The sequence below is a fragment of the Notolepis coatsorum genome (genome assembly GCF_963971535.1).
Source record: "Notolepis coatsorum genome assembly, chromosome: 2".
NCBI classification, from domain to species: Eukaryota; Metazoa; Chordata; class Actinopteri; order Aulopiformes; family Paralepididae; genus Notolepis; species Notolepis coatsorum.
Genome location: NC_140166.1, coordinates 121,488,880 through 121,504,783, shown reverse-complemented (window position 1 = coordinate 121,504,783; position 15,904 = coordinate 121,488,880). Strand labels below are relative to the sequence as shown.

The 15,904-nt window shown below is 44.5% G+C and overlaps 1 protein-coding gene across 6 annotated transcripts in view; it reads right to left on the bottom strand.

Annotated features, from left to right (window-relative positions):
* Positions 1-5,390: 5,390 nt before the first annotated feature.
* The window catches only part of tmco3 (transmembrane and coiled-coil domains 3), a 77,786-nt gene continuing 67,272 nt past the window's right edge, over positions 5,391-15,904 (bottom strand). For all 6 annotated transcript variants that reach the window (XM_084308953.1, XM_084308958.1, XM_084308955.1 and 3 more), the window contains 3 exons: positions 11,396-11,475; positions 10,695-10,844; positions 5,391-8,261 (listed from right to left, as the gene is read on the bottom strand). In XM_084308953.1, coding sequence (XP_084165079.1) covers positions 8,148-8,261; positions 10,695-10,844; positions 11,396-11,475 — 344 coding nt within the window. In that variant the 3' untranslated portion in view covers positions 5,391-8,147. The remainder of the gene's footprint in view (positions 8,262-10,694; positions 10,845-11,395; positions 11,476-15,904) is intronic.

The following is a 15,904-nucleotide window of genomic DNA, read 5'->3' as shown; positions in this document are numbered from 1 at the left end:
CTCTAGCTCCTCACTCTAGTTCCACACACTAGCTCCTCACTCTAGTTCCTCACACTAGCTCCTCACTCTAGCTCCTCACTCTAGTTCCTCACACTAGCTCCTCACTCTAGCTCCTCACTCTAGTTCCACACACTAGCTCCTCACTCCAGTTCCTCACACTAGTTCCTCACTCTAGCTCCTCACTCTAGTTCCTCACACTAGCTCCTCACTCTAGTTCCTCACTCTAGTTCCTCACTCTAGTTCCTCACACTAGTTCCTCACTCTAGCTCCTCACACTAGCTCCTCACTCTAGTTCCTCACTCTAGTTCCTCACTCTAGTTCCTCACACTAGTTCCTCACACTAGCTCCTCACTCTAGCTCCTCACTCTAGCTCCTCACACTAGTTCCTCACACTAGCTCCTCACACTAGCTCCTCACACTAGCTCCTCACTCTAGCTCCTCACACTAGTTCCTCACTCTAGTTCCTCACTCTAGTTCCTCACACTAGTTCCTCACACTAGCTCCTCACTCTAGCTCCTCACACTAGCTCCTCACACTAGTTCCTCACACTAGTTCCTCACACTAGCTCCTCACTCTAGTTCCACACACTAGCTCCTCACACTAGTTCCTCACACTAGCTCCTCACTCTAGCTCCTCACACTAGCTCCTCACTCTAGCTCCTCACTCTAGCTCCTCACACTAGCTCCTCACACTAGCTCCTCACACTAGTTCCACACACTAGCTCCTCACACTAGTTCCTCACTCTAGCTCCTCACTCTAGCTCCTCACTCTAGCTCCTCACACTAGTTCCACACACTAGCTCCTCACTCTAGCTCCTCACTCTAGCTCCTCACTCTAGCTCCTCACTCTAGCTCCTCACACTAGTTCCACACACTAGCTCCTCCCTCTAGCTCCTCACACTAGCTCCTCACTCTAGCTCCTCACACTAGCTCCTCACTCTAGCTCCTCACACTAGCTCCTCACACTAGCTCCTCACTCTAGCTCCTCACTCTAGCTCCTCACACTAGTTCCTCACACTAGCTCCTCACTCTAGCTCCTCACTCTAGTTCCACACTCTAGTTCCTCACACTAGTTCCTCCCTCTAGCTCCTCACTCTAGTTCCACACTCTAGTTCCACACTCTAGTTCCACACTCTAGCTCCTCACACTAGCTCCTCACACTAGCTCCTCACTCTAGCTCCTCACACTAGTTCCTCCCTCTAGCTCCTCACTCTAGCTCCTCACACTAGCTCCTCACTCTAGTTCCTCCCTCTAGCTCCTCACTCTAGCTCCTCACACTAGCTCCTCACTCTAGCTCCTCACACTAGTTCCTCCCTCTAGCTCCTCACACTAGCTCCTCACTCTAGCTCCTCACTCTAGTTCCTCCCTCTAGCTCCTCACTCTAGTTCCTCACACTAGCTCCTCACACTAGTTCCTCCCTCTAGCTCCTCACTCTAGTTCCACACTCTAGCTCCTCACACTAGCTCCTCACTCTAGCTCCTCACTCTAGTTCCACACTCTAGTTCCTCACACTAGTTCCTCCCTCTAGCTCCTCACTCTAGTTCCACACTCTAGTTCCACACTCTAGTTCCACACTCTAGCTCCTCACACTAGTTCCTCACACTAGCTCCTCACTCTAGCTCCTCACACTAGCTCCTCACACTAGCTCCTCACTCTAGCTCCTCACTCTAGTTCCACACTCTAGTTCCTCACACTAGTTCCTCCCTCTAGCTCCTCACACTAGTTCCACACACTAGCTCCTCACACTAGCTCCTCACTCTAGCTCCTCACACTAGTTCCTCACTCTAGCTCCTCACACTAGCTCCTCACACTAGCTCCTCACACTAGCTCCTCACACTAGCTCCTCACACTAGCTCCTCACTCTAGCTCCTCACTCTAGCTCCTCACTCTAGCTCCTCACACTAGTTCCTCACACTAGCTCCTCACTCTAGCTCCTCACACTAGCTCCTCACTCTAGCTCCACACACTAGCTCCTCACTCTAGTTCCTCACACTAGTTCCTCCCTCTAGCTCCTCACTCTAGCTCCTCACTCTAGCTCCTCACTCTAGTTCCTCCCTCTAGCTCCTCACTCTAGTTCCACACTCTAGCTCCTCACTCTAGTTCCTCACTCTAGTTCCACACTCTAGCTCCTCACTCTAGCTCCTCACACTAGTTCCTCACACTAGCTCCTCACACTCTAGCTCCTCCCTCTAGCTCCTCACTCTAGTTCCACACTCTAGTTCCTCACACTAGTTCCTCCCTCTAGCTCCTCACTCTAGTTCCACACTCTAGTTCCACACTCTAGTTCCTCACACTAGTTCCTCCCTCTAGCTCCTCACACTAGCTCCACACTCTAGCTCCTCACTCTAGTTCCACACTCTAGTTCCTCACACTAGTTCCTCCCTCTAGCTCCTCACTCTAGTTCCACACTCTAGCTCCTCACTCTAGTTCCTCACACTAGTTCCTCCCTCTAGCTCCTCACTCTAGCTCCTCACACTACTGTAGTTCCTCACACTAGCTCCTCACTCTAGTTCCACACACTAGCTCCTCACACTAGCTCCTCACACTAGCTCCTCACTCTAGCTCCTCACTCTAGCTCCTCACACTAGCTCCTCACACTAGCTCCTCACTCTAGTTCCACACTCTAGCTCCTCACTCTAGTTCCACACTCTAGCTCCTCACACTAGCTCCTCACTCTAGTTCCACACTCTAGCTCCTCACACTAGCTCCTCACTCTAGTTCCACACTCTAGTTCCTCACACTAGTTCCTCCCTCTAGCTCCTCACACTAGTTCCTCCCTCTAGCTCCTCACACTAGCTCCACACACTAGCTCCTCACTCTAGCTCCTCACACTAGTTCCTCACACTAGCTCCTCACACTACTGTAGTTCCACACACTAGCTCCTCACTCTAGTTCCACACTCTAGCTCCTCACACTAGTTCCTCACACTAGCTCCTCACTCTAGTTCCTCACACTAGCTCCTCACTCTAGTTCCACACACTAGCTCCTCACTCTAGTTCCACACACTAGCTCCTCACTCTAGTTCCACACTCTAGCTCCTCACTCTAGTTCCACACTCTAGCTCCTCACTCTAGCTCCTCACACTAGCTCCTCACTCTAGCTCCTCACACTAGTTCCTCACACTAGCTCCTCACTCTAGCTCCTCACACTAGCTCCTCACTCTAGCTCCTCACACTAGCTCCTCACACTAGCTCCTCACTCTAGTTCCTCCCTCTAGCTCCTCACACTAGCTCCTCACACTAGCTCCTCACTCTAGTTCCTCCCTCTAGCTCCTCACACTAGCTCCTCACACTAGCTCCTCACTCTAGTTCCTCCCTCTAGCTCCTCACACTAGCTCCTCACACTAGTTCCTCCCTCTAGCTCCTCACACTAGCTCCTCACACTAGCTCCTCACACTAGTTCCTCCCTCTAGCTCCTCACACTAGCTCCTCACTCTAGCTCCTCACACTAGCTCCTCACTCTAGCTCCTCACACTAGCTCCTCACTCTAGCTCCTCACTCTAGCTCCTCACACTAGCTCCTCACACTAGTTCCTCACACTAGCTCCTCACTCTAGTTCCTCACACTAGCTCCTCACACTAGTTCCTCACACTAGCTCCTCACACTAGTTCCTCACACTAGCTCCTCACTCTAGTTCCTCACACTAGCTCCTCACTCTAGTTCCTCACACTAGCTCCTCACACTAGCTCCTCACACTAGTTCCAGTTGTGAATTGTAGTGTTTATTGTGTTATTGACAACATTCTGTTTGTATTCAACATAACCTACCACAACAAAATCAACATACATTTATAGCACATTTATAAATCTGTAATTATGAATCACTTAAAGTAAAGATGCATAATGTTGCTGATTGTGGTGCTTTTATAAGATGCTTGTCTTGCTGAATGATTCGATGTTACAACCTGTATCAGTTTACCAACTGAATAAAAGAAATTAAAAAAAGACAGACTATCATTTAACAATTACCAAGTGCATAGAAAAAGAGTGGCAGAGAGAGAGAATAAGAGATATAGAGGGGGAGATAGAAAGATAGAGGGGGGGGAGAGAGAAAGAATGAGAGATATAGAGGGGGAGAGAAAGGATAGAGCAAGAGAGATATAGAGGGGGAGAGAGAGAGAAAGGATAGAGCAAGAGAGATATAGAGGGGAAGAGAGACTTCACTTCACTGTTATTCTACTGAGAGCTACTGTACGGAAGCCACCTTTTACTGTACTGTTGAAAAGCTAAAACATTCTCTTTATTTAAACTAGGAAGAGACACGCGCTGTTTGTGCCGACTCTGTGCTTCTCCCGTCAGGACTGGAGAATAAAACACAGATCATCTTTAGTTTTCTTTATTTAGGTACAAATCCAACTGACCTTTCGACACAACAATGTCTTCTTCTATATTTGTACCTAAATAAAGAAAACTGATGCAATGTTCCCAGTTAGATTTGGGATGAGAGATATTCATAGTATTTTCATAAGATGTCATACATTTAGTAGCTATAGTGCAACACCAACAACACAGCTTGGTTGTCATTTAATAACGAACACATTATCTGATTACAATCGGCTGTTGTTTGATTATATTCACCTGTTTGATTGTTGTACCCGTTGTAAGATGTGTGTTGATGATGTAATACCACTACTCAGTGCAGTGTGTTGAGGGGCATCCTGTGTGTGAACCTCTACTCACTAAGAGCACGATAGTTGATGATGTCCCTTATAATCCTGCTGACTGCAGGGTGTTTCAGCTTAGACATGGAAACACACTAATGCACAAACACACACACTTGGTTTGAGGCTAGTGAACAGTCCAGAAGGAGTTTTGTTGTCTTTGAGGTCTTGGAAGCCATAAGAAGCCCCCCCCCCCCAAAAAAAGTTTCGATGAAACATAGATGTTTTTACGTCCTCCCCTGCTTTACAGCAGGTGTGTGTGCGCGTCTGTGTGAAAAGGGAGAATAAAAAATGCTGGAAGAAGCTGCATTAATGGCAGTGCACAGCAGCTGTGTTCAGAAGACTGAATCAACACTTTAGTTCACTTCATGTTATGTTAGTTTGAGCTGGTTAAAAATACTGGATTAGAACGGGAAGCCCGTTTGTACTGTCATACAAACGGGAACGGGAAGCCATAACTCGTTAACATTTTAAGTGGTTTATAAATGCAGCTCCTACATTAACCTCATACATCACAGCCAAGGGCCTTCTGTGCCTGGCATCTGGTGAGGAGATAGAATGTCCTACTATTCCTACTGCATGTCAACACTGCCCCCTAGCGGAAGCAGCAGCTACTGCAACCTGCAAGATCTTCCACACAGACATAACTCAAGTGGAACCATTCGCTTGGTTCTCAAGGTAAAGCATCACTGCATAAATCACACACAGGGTGAATTCCATTCTCTCCCCATCTTTAATAAGTAACACGATTAATAACTCACCACATTGCAAATATATAATATAGTGTACAACACGTATTACCTTCTGACGAGAGAAAGCTTCTATTTGTACACGGACCCCTTTTCAGATCCACCCAAAGTATAAATATGTAAACACAAAATAGTTTTGACAGTACTTATAGAAATAGCCCTCTCCGTTAACACACTTATAGAAAGAAAACTTTGGAAATAACATTAATAAAATCGAACAATATTATTATGTGAATCTATGGTACATACATTTACATGGTACCTACATTTACATGGCACATGATGGAAGAAACCAAAGGAAAATCCAACTTTTCCCTAGAGCATCAGATGTCATAGCAGTGCAACAGAGCTACATGTTAGAGAGTTACAGAGATGTATCAGACCTGAAGGTTTGTCTGGTAGGTCTGCGTTTGGTCGGGTGGGATACTGACACAGAAGCACACAAACTCCACATTCAAATGTAACCTGTGTAGAACTTTCTATTAACATATCATTGTTTTATGGAATGTGACAGTAACCTTATTCTATGATCTCTAGCCTCTGTAACAGGATTTGATCAAGGGAGAAAATCCTACATGAGAAAGTGGTTTCTAGCACGGCAGACAGAACGTTGTGCAGAATCGACCCATTTCCAATCACTTAACGTGAACACTAGTAGCCTTAAATTAGAATAACAGTGAGACATTGGACCCATGTCAAATACAGTGGAAATGGCAATAACTGTAAGACAAAGTGCATTCTTGATTAAAACATCAAACCTTTTAGCTATAATTGTGAGGCCCGTCCATTTAGATTTAGTCCATGTGGATGATGGAAAAAAGAACGTGTTAATTTTGTACGTTTCTGTACTGGAGGGAGGGAGAGTAGCAATGAGAAACAAAGCTATGATAATGTTTCATAGCAGGCTGGATACAAATAAATATATACATATACAGTATGGAATTTCTTCATCTGCATACAGTTGTGAGGTGGTTGAGGCACAACAAAGTAGAGGAAGTTGTGATTAAGTTGTGAACCCTTGCACTGAAGAACCATATAACTCTGTTTTGAAGTCCATGTATTGCGGTTGTAAAGTCAATCAAAATCATTTGGGAGTTTGAATGTGATATATCACCAGAAAGTACTCTACCTCTATGGTCTTTAAATCTGAATGAATACAAGGCTCTGACTTACCATCTTCAGATAATAAAGTACTCAGCCTGTACGGTCTTTAACTATGAATGAACACAACACTCTAACTTACCATCTTTAGATAATAAAGTACTCAACGTCTACTGTCTTTAACTATGAATGAACACATGTACCATCTTTAGATAATAACTACTTAACTGCTACTGTCTTTAGCTATGAATAAACACTCTAACGTACCATCTTTAGATAATAAAGTACTCAACCTCTACCGTCTTTAACTATGAATGAACACACACGTACCATCTTTAAATAATAAAGTACTCAACCTCTACTGTTTTTAACTATGAATGAACACAACACTCTAACAAAACTTAAAACAGAGTTATATGGTGCGTGAACAACTCTTTCCCAAACACAAACTTGAGATTTAAACCTACATTTTGTGATGCCATCAAGTATTAAGTCTGAAGCTGCTCCATAGACAATGAATTGGGAAGAATAAGTTATAGATGACACTGAGAGCACCCAGGGGAATGTTCTGAGAGTACATTTTCTGTTTCAGAACAGAAATCAATACTATAAAATAAAGCTAATTTGGGTATAAAAACACAAACAAACATTCTGTGGGTCCAACAAAATCAGTCTCCTATTCATCGTCTATGGAACAGCTCCAGACTTTATATCTGATGACATCACAAGTTTGAGTCTTACATCTCCAAGACGATGGAGATGATGACAAAGACTTGGTCCACATGATATGAAAGAATTGCACATTCATCATCACGCTATTACATTATTTTGTGCGTCTGTTGGCGGTAGTGCACTTATATATGATTGTCCAAATGTACTACCTCTCTAATGATGCAACTCTTGGCTTTTGCCAGAGTTGCATCATATTATGTTTGAGCCTTAAGTCTTTGAACCTGGTTTGGTCAGGTCAGGTCAGTATGAGTCTTAAATCTCTGAACCTGGTTTGGTCAGGTCAGTATGAGGGTTAGAGTTATCAGGTCAGGTGAGGGTTAGAGTTCTCAGGTCAGGTGAGGATTAGAGTTCTCAGGTCAGTATGAGGGTTAGAGTTCTCAGGTCAGGTGAGGGTTAGAGTTCTCAGGTCAGGTGAGGGTTAGAGTTCTCAGGTCAGGTGAGGGTTAGAGTTCTCAGGTCAGGTGAGGGTTAGAGTTCTCAGGTCAGGTGAGGGTTAGAGTTCTCAGGTCAGGTTATGGTTAGAGTTCTCAGGTCAGGTGAGGGTTAGAGTTCTCAGGTCAGGTGAGGGTTAGAGTTCTCAGGTCAGGTGAGGGTTAGAGTTCTCAGGTCAGGTGAGGGTTAGAGTTCTCAGGTCAGGCGAGGGTTAGAGTTCTCAGGTCAGGTGAGGGTTAGAGTTCTCAGGTCAGGTGAGGGTTAGAGTTCTCAGGTCAGGTTATGGTTAGAGTTCTCAGGTCAGGTTATGGTTAGAGTTCTCAGGTCAGGTGAGGGTTAGAGTTCTCAGGTCAGGTGAGGGTTAGAGTTCTCAGGTCAGGTTATGGTTAGAGTTCTCAGGTCAGGTTATGGTTAGAGTTCTCAGGTCAGGTTATGGTTAGAGTTCTCAGGTCAGGTTATGGTTAGAGTTCTCAGGTCAGGTGAGGGTCTTGCGTTCAGCCCGGAGAACCCATTTGTGTGTGGCAGCTCTCCACAGCACAGGAGCCAGAAGCAAACTTAAAGTAGTGACACTGAGAACCAGCAGGTACACCTAGAGAGGAAAAGAGAGATTGAGAGAGAGAGGATCTTTAGTTTCCTAGTGTGTTTAGCCTGCTCATACTGTAACTAACCAACCAGACAATTCACAATGTACTTAGCCTGCTCATATTGTAGCTAACCAACCAGAAAATCTAAAACGTATTTAGCCTGCTCATAGTTAACCAACCAGACAATTCACAATGTGCTTAACCTGCTCATATTATGTAGCTAACTAACCAGATAGTTTACAAAGTGTTTAGCCTGCTCATATTATGTAGCTAACTAACCACAGTTTACAAAGTGTTTAGCCTGCTCATATTATGTAGCTAACTAACCACAGTTTACAAAGTGTTTAGCCTGCTCATATTATGTAGCTAACCAACCAGACAGTTTACAAGGTGTTTAGCCTGCTCATATTATGTAGCTAACTAACCACAGTTTACAAAGTGTTTAGCCTGCTCATATTATGTAGCTAACCAACCAGACAGTTTACAAGGTGTTTAGCCTGCTCATATTATGTAGCTAACCAACCAGACAGTTTACAAGGTGTTTAGCCTGCTCATATTATGTAGCTAACCAACCAGACAGTTTACAAGGTGTTTAGCCTGCTCATATTATGTAGCTAACCAACCAGACAGTTTACAAGGTGTTTAGCCTGCTCATATTATGTAGCTAACCAACCAGACAGTTTACAAAGTGTTTAGCCTGCTCATATTATGTAGCTAACCAACCACAGTTTACATGTTTAGCCTGCTCATATTATGTAGCTAACCAACAGTTTACAAGGTGTTTAGCCTGCTCATATTATGTAGCTAACCAACCAGACAGTTTACAAGGTGTTTAGCCTGCTCATATTATGTAGCTAACCAACCAGACAGTTTACAAGGTGTTTAGCCTGCTCATATTATGTAGCTAACCAACCAGACAGTTTACAAAGTGTTTAGCCTGCTCATATTATGTAGCTAACCAACCACAGTTTACATGTTTAGCCTGCTCATATTATGTAGCTAACCTACCAGACAGTTTACAAAGTGTTTAGCCTGCTCATATTATGTAGCTAACCAACCAGACAGTTTACTAAGTGTTTAGCCTGCTCATATTATGTAGCTAACCAACCACAGTTTACGTGTTTAGCCTGCTCATATTATGTAGCTAACCAACCAGACAGTTTACAACGTGTTTAGCCTGCTCATATTATGTAGCTAACCAACCAGACAGTTTACTAAGTGTTTAGCCTGCTCATATTATGTAGCTAACCAACCAGACAGTTTACAAAGTGTTTAGCCTGCTCATATTATGTAGCTAACCAACCAGACAGTTTACAAAGTGTTTAGCCTGCTCATATTATGTAGCTAACCAACCAGACAGTTTACAAAGTGTTTAGCCTGCTCATATTATGTAGCTAACCAACCACAGTTTACGTGTTTAGCCTGCTCATATTATGTAGCTAACCAACCACAGTTTACGTGTTTAGCCTGCTCATATTATGTAGCTAACCAACCACAGTTTACGTGTTTAGCCTGCTCATATTATGTAGCTAACCAACCACAGTTTACGTGTTTAGCCTGCTCATATTATGTAGCTAACCAACCACAGTTTACGTGTTTAGCCTGCTCATATTATGTAGCTAACCAACCAGACAGTTTACAACGTGTTTAGCCTGCTCATAGCTAACCAACCAGACAGTTTACAAAGTGTTTAGTCTGCTCATAACTAACCAACCAGACAGTTTACAAAGTGTTTAGCCTCCTCATAGCTAACCAAACAGACAGTTTAGATCCAGCTTTCCCGTGATTAGTAGAAAGAAGCAGTTTTCTTATACATTTTGGACTATGGTGATGTGATTTATAGGTATGCTGCGGCTTCAACTCTTAACCCTCAGGACTCAGGCTATCATTCTGCCCTCAGATTTATTACTGGTGACAGATATGATACCCACCACTGTGTTCATTATGAAAAGGTTGAATGGCCTTCTCTGATTGAAAGGTGTAACTATCATTGGTATTTGTTTATTTTTAAAGCCCTTATTGGTAAACTTCCCCCTTACATCACAACTGTTGGAATGGAATCTTGGAACCTATTCTACATGATCAAATGGCTGGCCGGTTATTAGGGTTCCTCCAGTTTGCACTGAACTAAGCATCCTTTGATGCTTCCAAAACATGGAATGCCCTCCAACTGAGTCTGAAGCTGAAGGTTCTTCCTTCTCTTGCTGCATTTAAAAGTATGATCTCTGACCACTGTGTCAACTTGTAACTGTTTTAGCTGGTTTGTATTGTTTATTCTTATTTGTTGTGTTTATAGTACGTATGTATGAATCTACCAATAGCTGTGTCTTTGTTTTGTAAGCTTGTGTCGTCGCTGTAAATGAGGTTCACCTCAGTGTCTCGAGTTGAAATAAAGGTTTGAAATTAAATGAGAGTTGAGTGGCATTGATCCTACTGACCTCTCTGGAGATGATGCCAGCGCGACGGGCGCGGCTACCCAGGACGAAGGAGAACTCGCTGACCTGCGCCAGGCCGGCAGACACGATCCAGCGGATGTGCCGAGAGCCTGGTGGCAAGATGGTCGACAACACAAGCACAGCCATCAAGAACTAGAGAGACATATGGAGAGAGCAGGAAGCTGTGTCATTGAGGGATATGAGAGAGGGGGAGGGTGATTTTGACAGACATCCACATCGATCAGAGCCTCTCCTTGCATATTCGTCTTGTTTGTCTATGCAAAGCAATAGCTGTCTGCCGTCTTGTTTTCCTGTCTCTCCGTCCGCCATGTCTGTCTAATTTTCCGTCTTTCTGTCTGTCTGCTTATTTGTCTGTCTGCCTGTCATTCTGTTCGTCTATTTCCCTGTCTCTCTGGCTTATCGCTCAGTCGGTCCATCTGTCTGTCCGGATTCCCTGACCGACCAGCTAGACTAGCAGATGTCACTTCTCTCCAGCAGGGGGTGGTGTTGCCACTCCTTTCCCACCAGCACCTGTGGGATATACAGTTGAAATGCCAGCACTGTGTCCACTGAGACACACAGAGATGGAGGGAGGGAGAGTGAGAGAGAGCGAGAGAGAGAAAGAGGCTGATTTTGACAGACATGGACCAGAGCCTCGCCTTGCATATTCGTCTTGTTTGTCTATGCAGAGAGAACCACTGTACCTTCATTATGACCAGTGTGAGTGTGAGGACCAGGAGGATGGTGAGCTCATACAAGACGAAGGTAGGGAACACATGGAGACCTGTGAAGACACACAAACACACAGTGTACTTCCAAGCTTCAGTCGCTGTCATAGTAATCAACGCCAGAATCAATATTATTTTTTAAATTGATTTATTTTATTTCTGTATTGCCATATATTTTTTAATTTTTTATCTACTTTTTCTCCCCATTTTTAAATTTTTTCTCCCATCCCAATTTCATATGATCCAATTCTACCCTCCCCTGTCTCGAACGTTGTTAGACCATGCCTCCCACTGGTCGGCTGCAATGTGGACAAAGCCTTGCATTACGTGTCCCCTCCGGTACACGAGGAGGCAGCTGTTGCATCTTTTCACCTGCACAGCGCGATCTCTCAGTGGCGAGGAGTAACGCGTGGGAGGCTCACGCTGCCCCCGTTGCTTCCTGATTCTGCTGTACAGGCGCACCAACCGACCTGTAGGAGTCGCTGTCACAACGTCCGATCCCCACTCACCGGCTTTCCCACCCCCTAATACTGCCAATTGTATTAGTATGAACGACCAGCCAAGCCGGAAGCAACGCCGAGAGCTGGGCTCGAACCCAGCATCTCCTGCGTTAGTGGCGAGCGCCTTGCCCACTGCGCCACTTAGCCGCCCTGTATTGCCATATTTGTTGAGAGTAACGTGAAATATATATATTTTTTTTTACTTTATTACCAGCAGCAATGCAACATGACAGTGCAGAAATAAAATTAAGTAAACACTTTAAAAATAAGAAAAATAAATAACCTTGAGATTGGGTCCCTCCTCCAAAGCATTCCCACCTACACAAATATAACTACATATTTCTACCTCTATATATACATACCCCTAGTACACACATACGTGCACATGTATATTGCCCTCCATCCTATCTCAAACCAGTATGTCCCAAGCCTACCTAAGATAGCTAGTAATTGACCACCACATATACATGTTTAACCTTCTGTACCCATTGAGCAATCGTGGGGGGGGCTCAGGTTTCATCCAATTTATAGTAATATTTTTTCAATAAGATGTAGTATACAGTATATGTAGTACTGATCCGTGTCCAACACTTGTTCACACTGTATTTCCAACAGAAACAACATTGGGTCCATGGGAATTGTCTGTTTCCAATATTTTCTCCATTTCTTCTTTTATATCATTCCAAAACGTCTGTATTTTTGGGCAGTCCCAGAATACGTGCGTATGATCACCAACCATACCACATTCCCTCCAGCATTTGTTGGTAGAGTCCTTTTTGAAGACACATGCTGTCAATGGGGTTCTGAAGAATCTCATTTTGACCTTACAATCAAATTCTTTCCATAACTGGCTTCCAATCCCCCTGTGACAGTTAGAACACATGACCTCCCATTCCTCATCCTCCACTATTGTATTTATCTCTAGTTCCCATCATTCTTTAATATGAGTGTTATCAGACATGTCTAGCACTAGATTTTGGTACATAAGGGATATTTGTTTTTTTGTGCGTTCACACAATCGTATAAAATGGGTTTCCGTATTGGCTGGTTCTTCCTTAACTCATTCCCACAACATTTATAATAACTAGATGGTGCAAGGCAGAGAGTCTCTAGCGTAGTTCACCGGTGGCCATCTTGTCACAGAATTTTCAACCGATTTACAAACGGGTTGGTTTATTACAAATGTTATTAACGTGGTTATGATTCAGGATGCTTGGACATGTTGAAATTATTTTCATATGAAAGTCCATTATAAGTAGGGATGTCCGATATCGGCAGTAAAATGTGATATCGGAAAATATCGGTATCGGTTTAAAAACAAAAAAAAACAATAACAATATTTGTTATATATATATCCAGTGAAATTATTAGTTACCTGAAATTATTCAGTTTTTTGGACGGGGAAACCCTGCATATATCGGTATCGGTTGATATCGGTTGATATCGGTATCGGAAATTAAGAGTTGGACAATATCGGAATATCGGTATCTGTAACTGAGGGGTACAATTCCCTGACTGTATTGATAAGTATGGTATCATTAAACCACTACCGCTTTATGTACTTTAACTACTGGCCATACAGTACACGATATCTAAATATGATGAACACTTTCCACAATGAAATCGGTTCCAGTCAAAGGTAATAATCAAATATTTAATGGAGCAAAAGGTACATAGAATATTTATCTTACATTTATCATTTGAATGCACTTGTAAGGCAAATGAGTACTCGTAGGCAAATCAACACTGAATGTCCAATCTCTGGTTACGCAGGAAGCAAGTATACAACCTGGCTCTTAGGGAATTATATCTATGGTACACTTAATGATATAGCAGGATATTCTGGAGGGGGGTCCTCCCGGTTGTAAGCCGGTAGGGGGGGTCGGAGAGCCGTCGGTAGTAGACCGTCTGGTCAACGATATCTATGGAGACTTCAAGTACAGAAGACAGTGCAATAGACTCTTGATCCGCAGATGAATACACCTTGGTTCTCTTGTAGGCTGTAGCTCCACAATGAAGAAGAAGCTAGGCGACCTCAGTCTCTCTGAGCGCCGACTCAACTTGACTCCTCTCGGGGGTAAATCCAACACTCACAGGCGTCGGCGATTATCCGCTCCACAAATCACAGTACCAAAGCAAATATATATTCCAGCCGCATAGGGCTCAGCAGTCGTCGGGTAGGTAATCCAGTGTACATGTCCCTCGGTCCTCGCCTAGATCTCCTCGGATGTGGTCGGCCCAACCTGGATAAGACTCTAGATAACACGAGGAAGCGTTGGAGATGCTGGTCACTTTAGAACTCTAACCGCACGATGCACCATACACGATAGACTATTATTACTTGATAGAAATACGTCGCACTCGACGGTACAGTGCCAAACTCTGACAATTCAGTTATTAATTGGCACGAGGTCTCAATGCTATTCTAAGGCCAAACAGGCCATACTTCACCGCACGTCGTATCGTGGGTGAGGCTTCACGTTCTGTTACTAAGTTGGGAAGAAGGGTAAGGGACTTCTACATTTACTTGCGCCATATTTATATGCACGGTGAACAAATAGTGCCACTCTCATTTCGGTAGCCGTATCCCTGAGCGGAGCCGGGGCTAGTACGGACATGTCTCGTCGGTACCTTTGAACTTGACGCCAGGGGCTGGTCCCCTGGCGCCTGGTCCTTTGTCCAATAAGAGAATGAACTATTATGGGCTATAGTAGGCTAAAGGGATATTCCGTGCATATGTACAAGGAATATACAAGGGATATCAAACGACATACAAATACTATTCAATATATATCCATAAATAAATATATATATTCGGTTTAATCTGATCCTTCGTAACAGCCGCCCCCTAATTAGTCCCACCTAATTAGGTAAGCAGAGACAGATTAACCGCACTGTCCACTACTCAATGTCCGCTGTGAGGGTCAGTCAGTTCACAAAGTCATGGGGTCATGGTCGTCATCGATAGTATCGGGGAGCCTTGGCAGTTCTATTAGCCTCGCCACGGGTTGGGTGTAGGTCCGCCCTTGGACGAGCACTTCAGCTGCTCGGACCTTTCCATCGGCACCGGTGATCACTTTGCTTACGCGGCCAGCCGGCCACATAGCTCGGGGTAGTGACTGGTCGATAATCATGACGACTGTTCCTTCTGTCAAATTGTCTCTCTCTTTCACCCATTTCTGGCGGGTCTGTAGAGACGGTAGGTAGTGGAGTAGGAAGCTGTTCCAGAACTTGTCAGCCAATACTTGACTGTACCTCCACATTCTTCGGCCGTTCGCTTCTTCAGGCCTGTACATTGTCTGGGGTAGCGCGGGGTCCAGCCGCCCCATCAAGAGTGTGTTGGGGGTGACTGGGTCGACATCTGCTACATCACTTGAGACGTAACCGAGGGGCTTTGAGTTCAATACTCCCTCGATCTCCGTGAGGACTGTCATTAAGACTTCTTCCGCCACGGTCTGGGCCCCAAGCACGGCGTACAGGGCTGTCTTTATAGAACGTACTTCTCGTTCCCAAGTTCCACCGAAGTGAGGTGCGTTCGGGGGATTAAACTGGAAGTCAATCTGGGATGGAGCGAGGTGGGTCTTAAGTTCTGGGCCCATAGCTTGGAAGCTCTCTCTCAGCTCTCTTTCTCCGCCTTTGAAGTTTGTCCCGTGATCAGACAATAATGTAGACGGTTTTCCTTTCCGTGATGTGAATCTTCGGAAGGCCATAAGGAATGAGTCTGTGCTCATGGTTGGAAGGAGTTCGATATGTATCGCTCTGGTGGTCATGCATTTGAATACAATACCCCACCGCTTCTCGGTTCCTCTTCCTTTCTTTATATACAGCGGGCCGAAACAGTCCATACCGGTGGAGTGAAAAGGCTTGTCGCCGAGTCGGAGGCGACAGGGAGGTAGGTCAGCCATCCGGGGTATACTGGGCTGGGCTCGCCACTTACGACAGTCTAGACAGGTTCGCTGGAAGCGCCGCACTGCTTCTCTCCCTT